Below are 12526 nucleotides of genomic sequence, written 5' to 3' on the forward strand. Positions count from 1 at the left end.
CTGTCCATGATGAGCAAGCATGTATGACAGTGGAGAAGGAAAGGCTCTCCATTGGGAAGAAACCTCTGGCAGAACCAGGCTCAACATGACGGTCTTCTGCCGGACCGGTTGAGATGAGACAGGGAATGCAGTAAGAGTCCGGGAGGAATGACGCTCTGATGAAGCATTAGCTACGATGGTGGAGGAGGGGCTGGAGGGGGGTGGAAACGGGTCATCATCAAAAACCTAGTATTTTATAGGGTCAAAGAGACACAAAATCTGTTTTTTATTCACTCCACTGGTAGTCTGTTTTGATCAAATAGAAATAGAGCCCTGCCTCTAATTCTGGCCTCCTTCCAATAATGGCCTGGACCAAGATTTACCTGAGTGAAATAAAGCCCCCGTCCTGTATTAGAGGATTTACGGTAGTCTTTTTTCAAGTTGTAATCCTGGTTGTCCTGCTAACAGATAATGACTCTTTTTTGCTCAAAAAATGGTTAATCTGATTGAATCATTCTTACCCATATATTCAATTCTAGCAAACTATCTGTCTCTGTTGCATATTGAGAAAAAAAAAAGGAAAGAAAGAAAGAAAAAAAAGATAATGACTCTTGTTTATTTTTTGGCAAAACATAATTTTTTACTATTTGGTTTAGGTGCCTTTTCATCCCTAGAAATGTCACAGATCACAAACAGCAGAAACTGGTCACTTCCTAAATTCAGAATCAGTGAAACCGGAGCTAAAGTTTGATGAAAAAACATAAAAAACCAGAAAAGAGTACAGGAAAGTTTCCGCTTTGAACAGAATCTAAATGCTGTTGGACTTATGAATTTCTCAGATAAAATGTTTTGCTGTTTCAGATTGAACCTACTAATCCTTTCTGCTCTTGGCTGGTCGTAATGGACTCATCGTTGTCTGAGCATGTGCAATGAATGTTATGTCACCGACCAGCATCAAACCTCCATCACCAGACACAAGACCCTCAGATCATCTTGCAGCTGATGTCAGAAAACTGCTGCAGGACTTTAGTACTATTTTTACTGTAACCAGGCACTGGATCCACAAACCTGCCGTCAGGGAAAACATGCAGCATTACCACAAAGTGTTTTGGTGTTAAGTGTAGTGTTTATTTTAACTCTCCCAGGCTTAGCTTCTAAAGTATCTTAATCTTAAGATGGGCATTTTTTTTTATACTGAAATAGATCATTATGGGGTTAAAGCTCTGGACTTGGACTGTTATTTTATGCTTAATAAAATTTATCTTCTTCTTCTTGTGTTCATTTGTGTCCTCATTTAAAATATATTAAACTTTGCTGATTTAAGGGATGCATCCTCCCCCTGTAAGCAAAAATACATTTTCATTTGTTGTCCCAATGAATGAACGCTACCTAACAGTGCCACTAGATGGCAGTGTTGTACCATGTATTTTGCTGCTTGTTTTACTGTTCTTTTGTTCTAAGTTTGAAAATGATCCCAAACAGTTTAAAAGTGATTACATAAGAAAAAACAGTAATTTAAATATGGTCATTATTTTAGGAGAAATTGCTTTGAATCACTTCCTTTAAACTACAAGTTGCATTTATACAACTTCTTTTTTATTTTATTTTATTTTATTTTTTTTTTACAAAAGACAGATTTAGACAACTTCTCTTTGTAATTGTGTATACAAAGAGTGTATACAGAAGGAAACTTCGTTTATGCAGCTTTTTATTTACATGCACCTAAATAATCTGTTACATTTTACCCTTGGTGGAAGAAAATTAAATGCATTTATGTAAATTTATGATCACTTACGCCATCTGGTGGTTGATGAACAGATCACTGCACAGCAAATTTAGCCATGGACTCCAAGTTGTAAAGTATCTAAAACTACACATAGATTGGATTCAGGTTTTCTATTTAATCCTGGTAATGATCAGATTATTTTCAAAGCATTTTGAGGGAATCGTCTTTTACTGTACCATAGTCATTTTTCATAATGACCCCCCCCCCCTTTTTTTTTTACTTCATTTTTCTTTATTCATAAAAATTGACATCCTAGCATGTATAAAATAACCCCAAAATTTTCCTAATGTTTGCCAGGATAAAATGACACGATCAAGCAAAGTAATAATCCTTAACTTATCAAATGCTGCATGAATGACAGGATGCATTAGCTGGATGTCTTTGTTTGGTTCAGTGTTCTTTATTAGCCTTAAATTAATTCAAAGTCATGCTTAAACCAAAACAATATTTAATATACAACAAAAGTATAAAATAGTAACTCGAAGGAAAGGAGGCTTTATCTCATAAAATTAGATGCAGATGCAAGGCAGAGAGTAGAAAGTACAACAGAGAATTAGGACCAGGCTAGATTTTTTTTCTTTTCTATTTCGAGAATAAAGTCATAATATTAAGAGAATAAAGTCCTAAAATTATGAGAACAAAGTCGTATTTTATGGCAACTCTTCCTAGAAGCCCTTTCTTCCCTAAAATGAGGAATGTGGAGCATCATGTGAAGTTATACTTTAGCATCGGTTTGACAAATAAGAAAATCTTTTAGCAGCAGCATCAAACTGGGCAGGATGTCAAAGTGGACTCTGGTTGCTGATTGGTGGAGCTGGTCGGACATCATCTGATGGGCGGAGCTCCAAGCTTTCTTTCTGAAAAGACTTGTAGTATAATGACTTAATTCTCATAATATTAAGACTTTAATATAGAAAAAAAAATAAAAACCTCTAGCCTGGCCATATTACTCCGTTGTGAGAAATTACTCAGTCTGTTTGAGAATTAATTCTTTGCTCTCTTGTAAAAGATTCCTGTATGTTTTTGTCCCAAAACCTTATTAGTTTACGTCTTACCAAAACTATCCCCTAGATGGAAGCAGTGGACCTTCTATATTTTGTGTTAAGAGCCAACAGAATGCAATGCATCAGGCTTAATAAGCAATCTCCTGCCTGCTCTCAGAGTCCTTGCAGACTGAATGAAGACAAATGACATGGTTTATTTCCTTTATCCTTTAATCAAGAGACATAAATCGGCCTTAAATTCACTTTCATTATCAATCAACATGGTGTAGTTTCATAAACATCAACACTTTCTCTTTCACCGAATAGTATAATGTAAGACTGCACTTCCAGTTTTCCTCTCGACATCCTTATCTTTATCCATTTTCCTCTTTTCCTTTTATTCTTAAACAGTCATTCTAAACTACACTTTTCTAATTTATTTATCTGTAATAGACCCCTCTCCCACTAATCCAACCATCAAAAACAAATTCATGTTTTATGGGCAAATCATCACTATGGCCATCTGTTCTTTAATGACTTAAGTTATAACAGAGACCTAAAGGCTTTTATTCTTCTTAAGGTCAGTAGGATGGAAGGAGGAACTTCCAGGACTCCTCCCAACCCAAGAGCGGCTTAAAACTCTTTTGTATTTTGATGCTTTCAGGACAGACCAGGAACCTCCAAGACTCCATCCATTCTGCCAGGAACTTGTTGACATTGTCTTCAGGCTTAAGCTTACTGCTTGAACTCTGGCTTTTCTTTCGACGAGGCTGGGTTTTACCCAGGAGGTGGCATCCTGCCCACTTTCTCTCAGATTGTTTCTCCTTCTCCAAACCAAGGTACAAAAGCTTCCTGATTTTTATATTTTTTGCTAAAATCACCTTTGGATCACCAACTTCTTTGGACCTAGATTTGTTTTTAACCTGAGCATTGGTATTCTGCAGGAACCGGTGTGAATTTGCCCAAAATGTGGCTGGAGCAAAGTTTTTGTTTAGCAGGGATTTAGTGTTGTTTTGCATCTTATTTGTTCTTGACCACATAATTGAGTAGGAGTAAAGGTTGGTGGATGACTCAATCCAAGGTTGATCCAGTTGGGGCATTGGGTTGGCGAGCCTGAATGATCTTCCCCAATGACATTCGTACTCACTCACAATGGGATGTTGCTGCAGAGTTGACCCACTGTAGTTTGGTTGATTGCTTGAAAGGGATTTTGCACTCCACGAAGAGGCCCACTCTTTCTCAGGGTATCTTTGGCTAAATATCTTGTTTTGAAATGAGTGGCTACTTTTATCTTCAGCTCCTTCAAAGGATATCTGTTTTGGAAGTCGGATTTTTGTAGATTCTTCCACCCACCTTTGGCCGATCCAGTGGGGTGTGTGGTAGGACCACTGCCAGGCTTCCCTCCACTCGACAAAAGATGGTTTGTCATGGCTTAACTGTGTTTCTGAGATCATCCAAGCATTTTGCCAATCTGTTATCAACCCAGTGTAGCTTTGATGTTTGCTTGAGATACAAGGAACTCCTAACTTTTCTTTGCCAACTTGTTCTTTGCTCTGTGTAACATCTAAACTATTCTGGTATCTTGAGAATTTCCAGGATTCTCCCCAAACCCTCTCACTTGTTGGGCCATTTTTAGGGAATTTTTCAACTGAAATCTCATTCTGGTGCCTCTCCCAGTTCACCCGGATCTGTGTTGTGTTTAACCAAGGTTGTTGCCAAAGTTCAGGGCTCTGATTCAGAGGCAGGGAGAGAAAGTTCCAGGAGTCTTTCCACTCTGAGGCACTGGGCTTTAAGTCTTCCCCTTTCTCAGATTCTTTGAAAGGATATAGAGGATCCAGCTTGTACCTTCTCCTCTCTTGTCTCATTCTGTGTTTTATTAACTTCCAAGACTCCCTCCATTCTGAAGGTGGTTGTATTTTTTGCAGGTACTTCAGAAGAAGTAGCTTTGACTTGGGGAGTTTCTTCTTTGCGTGATGTATGACATCATGTCTCAGTTGCTCATAACGTGGGTCTGCTTCCTCAGATGAATTGACCTGAGGCGTCTTCTCTGCCCTTTGAGTCTCAACATCCATCTTTGGTGGTAAGGCTTTAAGTACTTTATCTATTTCTGCACATGGCTTTGAGTTGTTCTTTGATATCTCCCATGACTTGTTCCAATCATTAATCGCTTCAAATTGATCAAACATCTGAAGCTGTCTCTTATGAGATGCAAAGGTGATTTTGTGAAAACCACCCCTTAGTGGGACATGTTCATCAAAGCCATGACCGTGGTCCTGAAAGTTACTCTGTTTGTTGTTGAAGACAGCTGCTGCTGTTCTCCATGAATTGATCCACTCTGGGCTGTGAGCGCTCTGCTGATGAGCGCTCTGCTTGGAACTGTTACTAGTGTGGTGGTTGAGAAGCCTCCAGCATTGCTCCCATTCAGAACTTATTCCGTCTTCCATGTCTTTGATGTCCCTGACAGTCACAATCAACAAACCTTCATTTGGGACAGTGCTGAAATCCTGCTGGTCTACTGGCTTAGTGGACCTCCATGAATCGGTCCACTCTGATGAACTTAAGATTTCATTATGGCGATGGGTTTCAACCAGGGAGGCAAAGAGTCCATATTTGGAGACTTTCCCATCATTTTCAGCACAATCCTTCTGGATTTTCTCAGATCGTTTCCATGATGTCTGCCATTCTTCAGTAGGTAGCTTTAGGTCTAGCTCCTGTGATTCAACCATCCTACAGTTGACTTTCCTCCAGTGCTGATACTTCTGTAGATCCACCATGTTCTGCTCGTTTGGCCAAGGCTTGCCTTCTTCGGAGCAAGGTTGATAGGAGGCAAACATCCAGCACTGCCCCCAGTCTGATCTTACACTTTGGCCCTCTGCTGGTGAAGGTAAGGACTTGTTGAACTTCCAAGCCTTCCCCCACACCAGGGTTGAAGGCTGAGTTTGGGTGATTGACAACAGTAACTGTAGTTTGCTAAAACTCTTGTTTTGCCCTTTCTTGTCCTTGAGATGTGGGGTTTGAGAAGAGAAGCTTTTTGGCTGGAATCCTGGTCTGCCGAGGGGCCCTGAACCTCTACCAAAGGGAACAGCCTGAGGAACCAATGGTTGTTTGCTTTTCCAGATATTTTCATCTGTTTGGCTATCTGAAGGTTTAGCTTTTCGCTCCACTCTTTTGTATTTTCCCATCTTGGCAGTCATACGATTGGCCCAGTCCTTGTTGATGCTGTTCAAACAAAAGAAATATAGATATTTAAACAAGGGTTAATAAAAGAAAACATATTTTTTTCAACACTTGTTCCTCAATTGATTTAGTTGAAAGTTCTATTACTAATATGAATTTCCTAAGGTTATTTTAGCCAGGTCTTAGTAGGTCCAGGTTTTCAACAAATGTTAAGATCGCGTTAGAGGTTATTCTTTATAGGATTATTCCTAATTAGCTTCGTACTTCTTTAAGCTTTCTGGACACTGAAAATTATTATCGTATTGGTTGGTAGACTGTCTGTTCTCTAAGGTGTATGGATAATGCAGGATTCCTTGTTCTGGAGAAACTCAATTCAATTCAGTTTATTTATATAGCGCCAATTTGATAACATGACATCTCAAGGAACTTTACAGAGACAATTTAACCAGATCATCCAGTCAAACTGATTGAAAGTTTTCTACCTAAGAAAAACCAGGTGATTGCATCGACTCATTGAGACGAGCTCCGGGGGCTCCAAGAGCTCCGAGCCAGCTACCATGTCAAATGGTGAGGAGAGTTCTTCCAGTTAGTTACAGTCAGAGAAACATTAAACACAGAGTTTTGCTTATTTTTAAATTTTTCTTTTTACTTTAACTTATTCTGTTATTTTTAGACACTTTTTAAAGTCTACATTGGTGTTACAATAAAGGAATTTTCTATTATATATATATATATATATATATATATATATATATATATATATATATATATATATATATATATATATATATATATATGTAGTGTATGCGCTGTTTATTATGTAATGTCTTCCTAAACTCTGATTCCTTCACAAAGTTATCCCTCAAGCCCTGATGTCAACAATCGGTCGATTCAAACTAAAATACGCTGCACAGTGCTGAGGCATCCTTCTTCTGTTCTGCTTAAACCAGCAGGTTAGGGGAGCAGGTTGACCTCCCCAAGGTGGCACCCATAATTTCTGTGCCGCAACAGCCAATGCAGGGTCTACTCTTATACTTGTATGTCTATGGTGCATTTTATTTTGAAGAGACTATATTTCTGCATCCCCGCTGCAGATCAAGGACAGTGTGTGCAGGAAGTGTAGGACTGACACCAGCAAAGATAGTCCTCTTGAAACATACATTATCTGTAACCTCACAGCGTACATCATAAATCCTTCAGAGTATTCATTACACCTCCCGCTAAATCTGCTCGGCTCGTCAGGCTGTCCTAGGGTGAGACCTGGAATGCATTCTTGGACGGGGACCTTTTGCGGAGATCTTGTGGCAAAGCTAACGGATGACCTTTCGTGTTCTGATGGATCAGGTTTCCTGCTCTGGACATCCTGGTTTCTTCTTTAACATGATGTTGCTACAAATGTCTAAGTTTAAATTGAACTATGCCAATAAATACGTGTTCCAGGACAGAAACTTCTTCACACTCAATTAAACCTTAATATGAAGTGATTCCTGTTTTACAGCTGAACCCAGCAGGACTGATCCCTGCAGAGTCTGTTTGCAGCCGTTAAAACAAAAGACCTGATCTAGAGCCAACTTTATTAGCAAACACGCTCAGATAACGGAGCTGGCGAAGGAGGAAACACTGAACGACTAAAATGTTTAATGTAAAAATTCAAATCAAGCACCTTTTCATCATGGATGCAATGTCTTCCTTATTGATCGATTAAAGTTTAGCTCAAAGTTTTATTTCTGCTCCCAGCAGCTTCCAGGGTTTCTCATCTTAGCAGATCTCCTGGCTCTCTGAACACCTTTCAAAGCCATTCCTTGGACCTCGGCTGCTTTCCCATACAGTTTCACAACCGACAGACCAGTAAGGATCAAGAAGAGCAAAAATCCAGCAAAGACCTGAGAGATGCTTAGTCTTTCAGGTGATCTGCTCTAACAAACATTTTCAGCTCACAGCTGGTTAGGTTTCAACCTGTTGAAACTAAAAATCTAAATTTTGATCCTAAAACTGGATTAAAGCTGGGATTTCTGTTATAGATCTTTTGACGGAAATTGAGATGATTGCTTTTTTTTAACCATATAAAGAGCGTATAAATTCCAAACATCTTTACCAAACACAGAGTTTAAGTATATAGTTGTTCCTGAATGATTTACAGAAAGCCTGGAATCCTTTAACTAAAACCATGAAAACAGAAATCAGGAGATCTGTTTAGAGTCGGGAATCTATTTAAGCCTGGCATACGCTGTGTGATATTTTCAATCCTTGTACTCAGCTACACCTAATACTGGGTTTAAAAGTTCACAGCTCAAGATGCATATTCTTACACTGTGTGACCCGCCGTTCTGCCGCGACCTTACAACAGTCGACTGAATTTCAAACATGTTTGATTTTCTCCTTACCTTACGATCACTGATGGGGAGACGGTCGTGACAGGCTGATCGCCCCTTGTTACCCCCCTGTACACTACAGGACAAAACCCGATCAAAATAATAAGCCCGAAAATGGGATACAAATCGTACAGTGTATAAAGGGACAAATAACGCGTAAATCATCTTTTTTTGCTGATAAACTATAGAAATAGATGTCTAATAGAACTGTTTCTATATTCCAAGCATTGGCGGCTGGCCAATAGAGGCGCCGCCCCACCCACCCAATGACCTTGACTAAGACACAAAAAGAAAAAATTTAAATTAAATTATAATTAAAATATTTTGAAACGTGTATATATATATTTTATTAGATTTACGAGATAAATATTTAGTCTTTGTTGACAAGTAAAGCTGTTTTCATTTTTTTTTCCAATTAGTACGCATTTCTGCCCGATGGCATGATAATCTTTTCCCATTGACTCTCATTAAAAGTTGTCCATGCTCCTCTGCATTACAGAAGTATAGGAGAGCTCTGGGTTCACCAAAGCTACGCCCTGAGGTGACAGGAAGTGTCGTCACAGTTGTTGTGCAGCTGATTCACAGGCTGAGTCACAAAAGTGAAATCCCTTAAAGCAAACTCACCAAGAGAAGCTGGAGGTGAAATCGTTTGGACCTGATCAGGTGATCACATCAAAATAAATCATCAGTCCAAAGACAGATGGAGACACTTCACTCGCTCTTTTTCCAGGACTGGTTTAGCTCCAAGGCTAGGCTAACTGCAAGCAGCGAGGCTAACTGCATGCAGCGAGGCTAAGGCTTTATTCTGTTTTCCCTGCCTCCCGTAAAAATTCAAAAAATATCCACTGGACTTGGTTTTCAAGATTTGAATCAAATCTTGAAAACCAAGTCCAGTGGATATTTTTTGAATTTTTACGGGATGACTATGACCTGGATGACTGAGAATCTTCATCAGCATATTTTTCCCTGCCTCCTTTTTAAACCGTCAGGATCTGAGCCAGCATGGATAAAGGCAGCTAGGACTGATTTAAAGAACTTTGAAGAAAAGGCAAAGAAGGATGAACAATCTGGGATTCACATGGAAAATAACAGAATATAGACTACTTTTTGTAGGTGTTTGTTAATTTGCATAGTTGCTCCTAAATAAACACATTCTCAGGAAATGAACAGTTGGTAGATATTAAAAAAAAATATATAAAGCTGACTAATAGCTTCTCCATTATTAAACTGGTACATTATTTTTTTTTAGGCTTGTAACTCAATTGGACAAAACACAGATTTACCTTTAAAGCCTCAGAAACTGTACATGAAATTATGTTTTTGTCATGATCTTGGCACCATAGGCTGGGTGTTTAATCCCTCTCCTTTGCTCCTCCCCGTCCTAATCATCTCTCATCAGATCCACCCGTTTCTCCTGCTATTAATGCCATCGGTGTCCTGCCCATGATGCCAGATTATTCAAGCTGTTTGGTGAAGGTAACTCTGATTATTGTTCTGATTCTCTGATTGTGACCTGTTTCTGTCTTGTGGATCCTGAGTTTTGGGTTTTCTTCTGACCTCGGCTTGGATTCCCCTCCTGTACCTCATTGGCTCTCTGATATTCTGGTCTGTAAACTTGGTTCTGCTAATACTTCGGCTCAGACATTCCCTTCAGGACACTGCTGCTTCTCAGCGTCGGCTGGCATCAGCTCAGCTCATCTCTCAGCGCTCAGAGGCGGAGCCTTTCACAAGCGGAGAACAATCTCCCTCTAGGATTCCTCTCCTTCCTCTGGTTGAACTGTTAACCAAGCCATTAACCAGTGATCTTAGTAGTTATCAGCCAGTGATATTTAGTCACTGACCTGAGTTCTCTATTCCTACAGAAGATCCGGTTTATCTGCTCCAGCTGATGAGGAGGCGCATGACGTTTTAAAATAAAGACAGTTTAAACTCATTGATCTGTCTGTTTTTGAATATTGGATCCAATGTTTTCAAGCTCCTGACAGGCCAGATTATTCTATCAGGAGCTCGAAGTAGTAGGTGAGGTTATTTCTGACATTTTGAATTGAAAAAGCTTCCTGGATGGGAAGCGAAACGTCTTCAAACTTGGAAAAAAATGTCCAGTGGATTGTTTTTTAACTTTTGTGGAAGTAACTAAACCTTTAATCAAACTGTGTGATCCAATGGAATCGTCTCTAAAGGGCCTGAGATTAAATGTCTCAGTTAAATGTCAAGAATCAGGAACCTCAGTCATGTGAATCTGCTCAGGAACTTGATATTTTGAGCAAAACCATTTAAAAAAAATTACTGGAACTTCTGACAGTTTGGAAAAACATGAAATAAAGACAAAAAACATAAATATATAAAATAAAATACTGGATTTAGAAACATATTGTCAGCACTAATCTGGGCGGTCAGAGATTTTTACGATCAGAGGTTGACTTCTCTTTTTATCAAAAATAATTTGATGTGAGAAAGTTTGCAGGATGAAATTTCAGCCTCCGGGTTTGAATATCAGAGCAGCAAATGTCACGGCAGCTTAGACGAACATTTGGGCATCATGCAGTTCATCCACTGACAGCAGGACTTTCTGTGCAGTTCAGAACCGACAGAATGCTCTAAGTTGGGCCCAGTTTCAGATCATCTAAACAGTTTAACAGGATGGAGGTTCGGCTTAGAAAAGCAGAATAAAAAAAAACTTAACTGAAGATGGATTGCATCATTAAGCATCATCATCAAAGCGACATTAATGTTTCAGCATCAGTCATTTTCAAAATGTGTTGGAATACATTATTAAAACTATATCCGCCTTCATCCTGCAGGCTGTTTCTTTTACGGATGAAAACATCAAATTGAAAGCTAAAATTAAACCTGATCTCCTTTTTCTGATTCCCAGCTGGAATATTTCTTACATGGGCAAAGCGCTCTTCTCCAGGCGCTCCTGCTCCAGACGCATCCGCTCTCCGATCTCCCTCATTCGGATCTCCCACACGTTCTTCATGATGGAAGCATCACATCCCACCACCTCTGGACCCTTTTCATTGGACATCTTCAGACCTCCTGGAGGAAACAGACCAACAGAGGGGTCAATGTCAGCATCACATCCAGCCTGTTAGATGGTGCAGACAGGTGAGAGTGAGACCTCCTGCAGGGTTGGAGCTGCAGCACCTTCCGCCGGTGATAATCTGTGTGGAGACACTGCTGACAGCTCTGCTAATTTATACTGACCCTCTGAGAGCCAATGAGGGGCTGAACCTGCTAAAAATACACACCAACCCCAAACTACAGCTCTCACTTTTCACACAGGCTCACTAAGGTTGTCAGATACGTCTCTGCACCTCTTCAGCTCCTTTTGTAGTCCCTGATAATGTCCAGTTTAGAAGGAATGTCCTCCCAGCAGCTTGTAGTCTTCCTGCTCTATTCTAACAAGTTTGAATGCCTCTCTGGTTTATTTTTCAGCTGAAACTCCAGGATCACCAACGTCTGGCTTTGTTTCTGAGGGGAAGATGAAGAATTGGAAAACAAGCTTTTAAAGAAACTGAATTTGAATTGCCTTTACTAATCTAGTTTAATATAATTTGAATTTGAATTAATTTGTTTAACCCTGTAATGCCAAATGTATCATATTTGATACATACGGTTTCTGAAATGTTTTGCGTCTGACACCTTTTGCATTATTTAATGGTAGAAACTTTGCTCAAAATCCTATTGTACACAATCAGATATACCTGATAACAGAGGGCAGAAGACTACACAAAAAATAATCTTGACTTAGCGCATAGTAATTAATTATATCAGAAATGTATTTCCAAGGCCAAATAAGGCCAAATAAGGCCAAATAAGGACATTCAAACCAAAAAAAAGTAATTTTCTGTTTTGTTTTATTCTTGGATCGGGCTTTAAAGGGTTAAAAATTAATTTTACATTGTTCGTTTGAAACCGGAATCGATTGCTTTGAAATAAAATTTAGTAGGATGGAAAATTCAATTGTTCTTTTTTGTAGTTTCAGTTATATGATTCAATTTCATTTGGTAAATAAATCCTTAAAGTGACACAGACAAGTATTCTCCATTTAGTATCATCACTTAATAGCTAGTAGAAAAAACAATCTTACTGTAGTGAGCAGTTATTAGTTTAGAAATTAGGATATAATACCAAAAATTAACATGATTTTCAAATAAATACTCCACTGCTGTTACCAGAATTAATCTATAACATGTTTAAAGGTATAGGTAGCAACTGCATCCCAT

General features: G+C 39.1%; 1 protein-coding gene across 1 annotated transcript; it reads right to left on the minus strand.

Moving 5' to 3' along the window:
• Nucleotides 1–3070: 3070 nt before the first annotated feature.
• LOC107095109 lies at nt 3071–11413 on the minus strand. The gene is made up of 2 exons (XM_015391083.1): nt 11189–11413; nt 3071–5967 (listed from the first exon to the last, which is right to left on the minus strand). Exons 1-2 carry the CDS (start codon nt 11323–11325, stop codon nt 3330–3332), a joined length of 2775 nt encoding a protein of 924 aa, XP_015246569.1. The 5' UTR covers nt 11326–11413; the 3' UTR covers nt 3071–3329.
• Between the last annotated feature and the right edge of the window lie 1113 nt (nt 11414–12526).

This window comes from Cyprinodon variegatus, unplaced genomic scaffold (assembly GCF_000732505.1).
Source record: "Cyprinodon variegatus isolate N-32 unplaced genomic scaffold, C_variegatus-1.0 Scaffold524, whole genome shotgun sequence".
Lineage (NCBI taxonomy): Eukaryota > Metazoa > Chordata > Actinopteri > Cyprinodontiformes > Cyprinodontidae > Cyprinodon > Cyprinodon variegatus.

What these genes read in the sequence shown, in the direction of transcription:
- LOC107095109 (XM_015391083.1), bottom strand. Translation starts at nt 11,325, where the DNA reads ATGTCCAATGAAAAGGGTCCAGAGGTGGTGGGATGTGATGCTTCCATC. An exon ending in GAGAAGAGCGCTTTGCCCAT is followed by an intron (nt 5,968 to 11,188) that starts GTAAGAAATATT and finishes TTGTTTGAACAG; the next exon opens with CATCAACAAGGACTGGGCCA.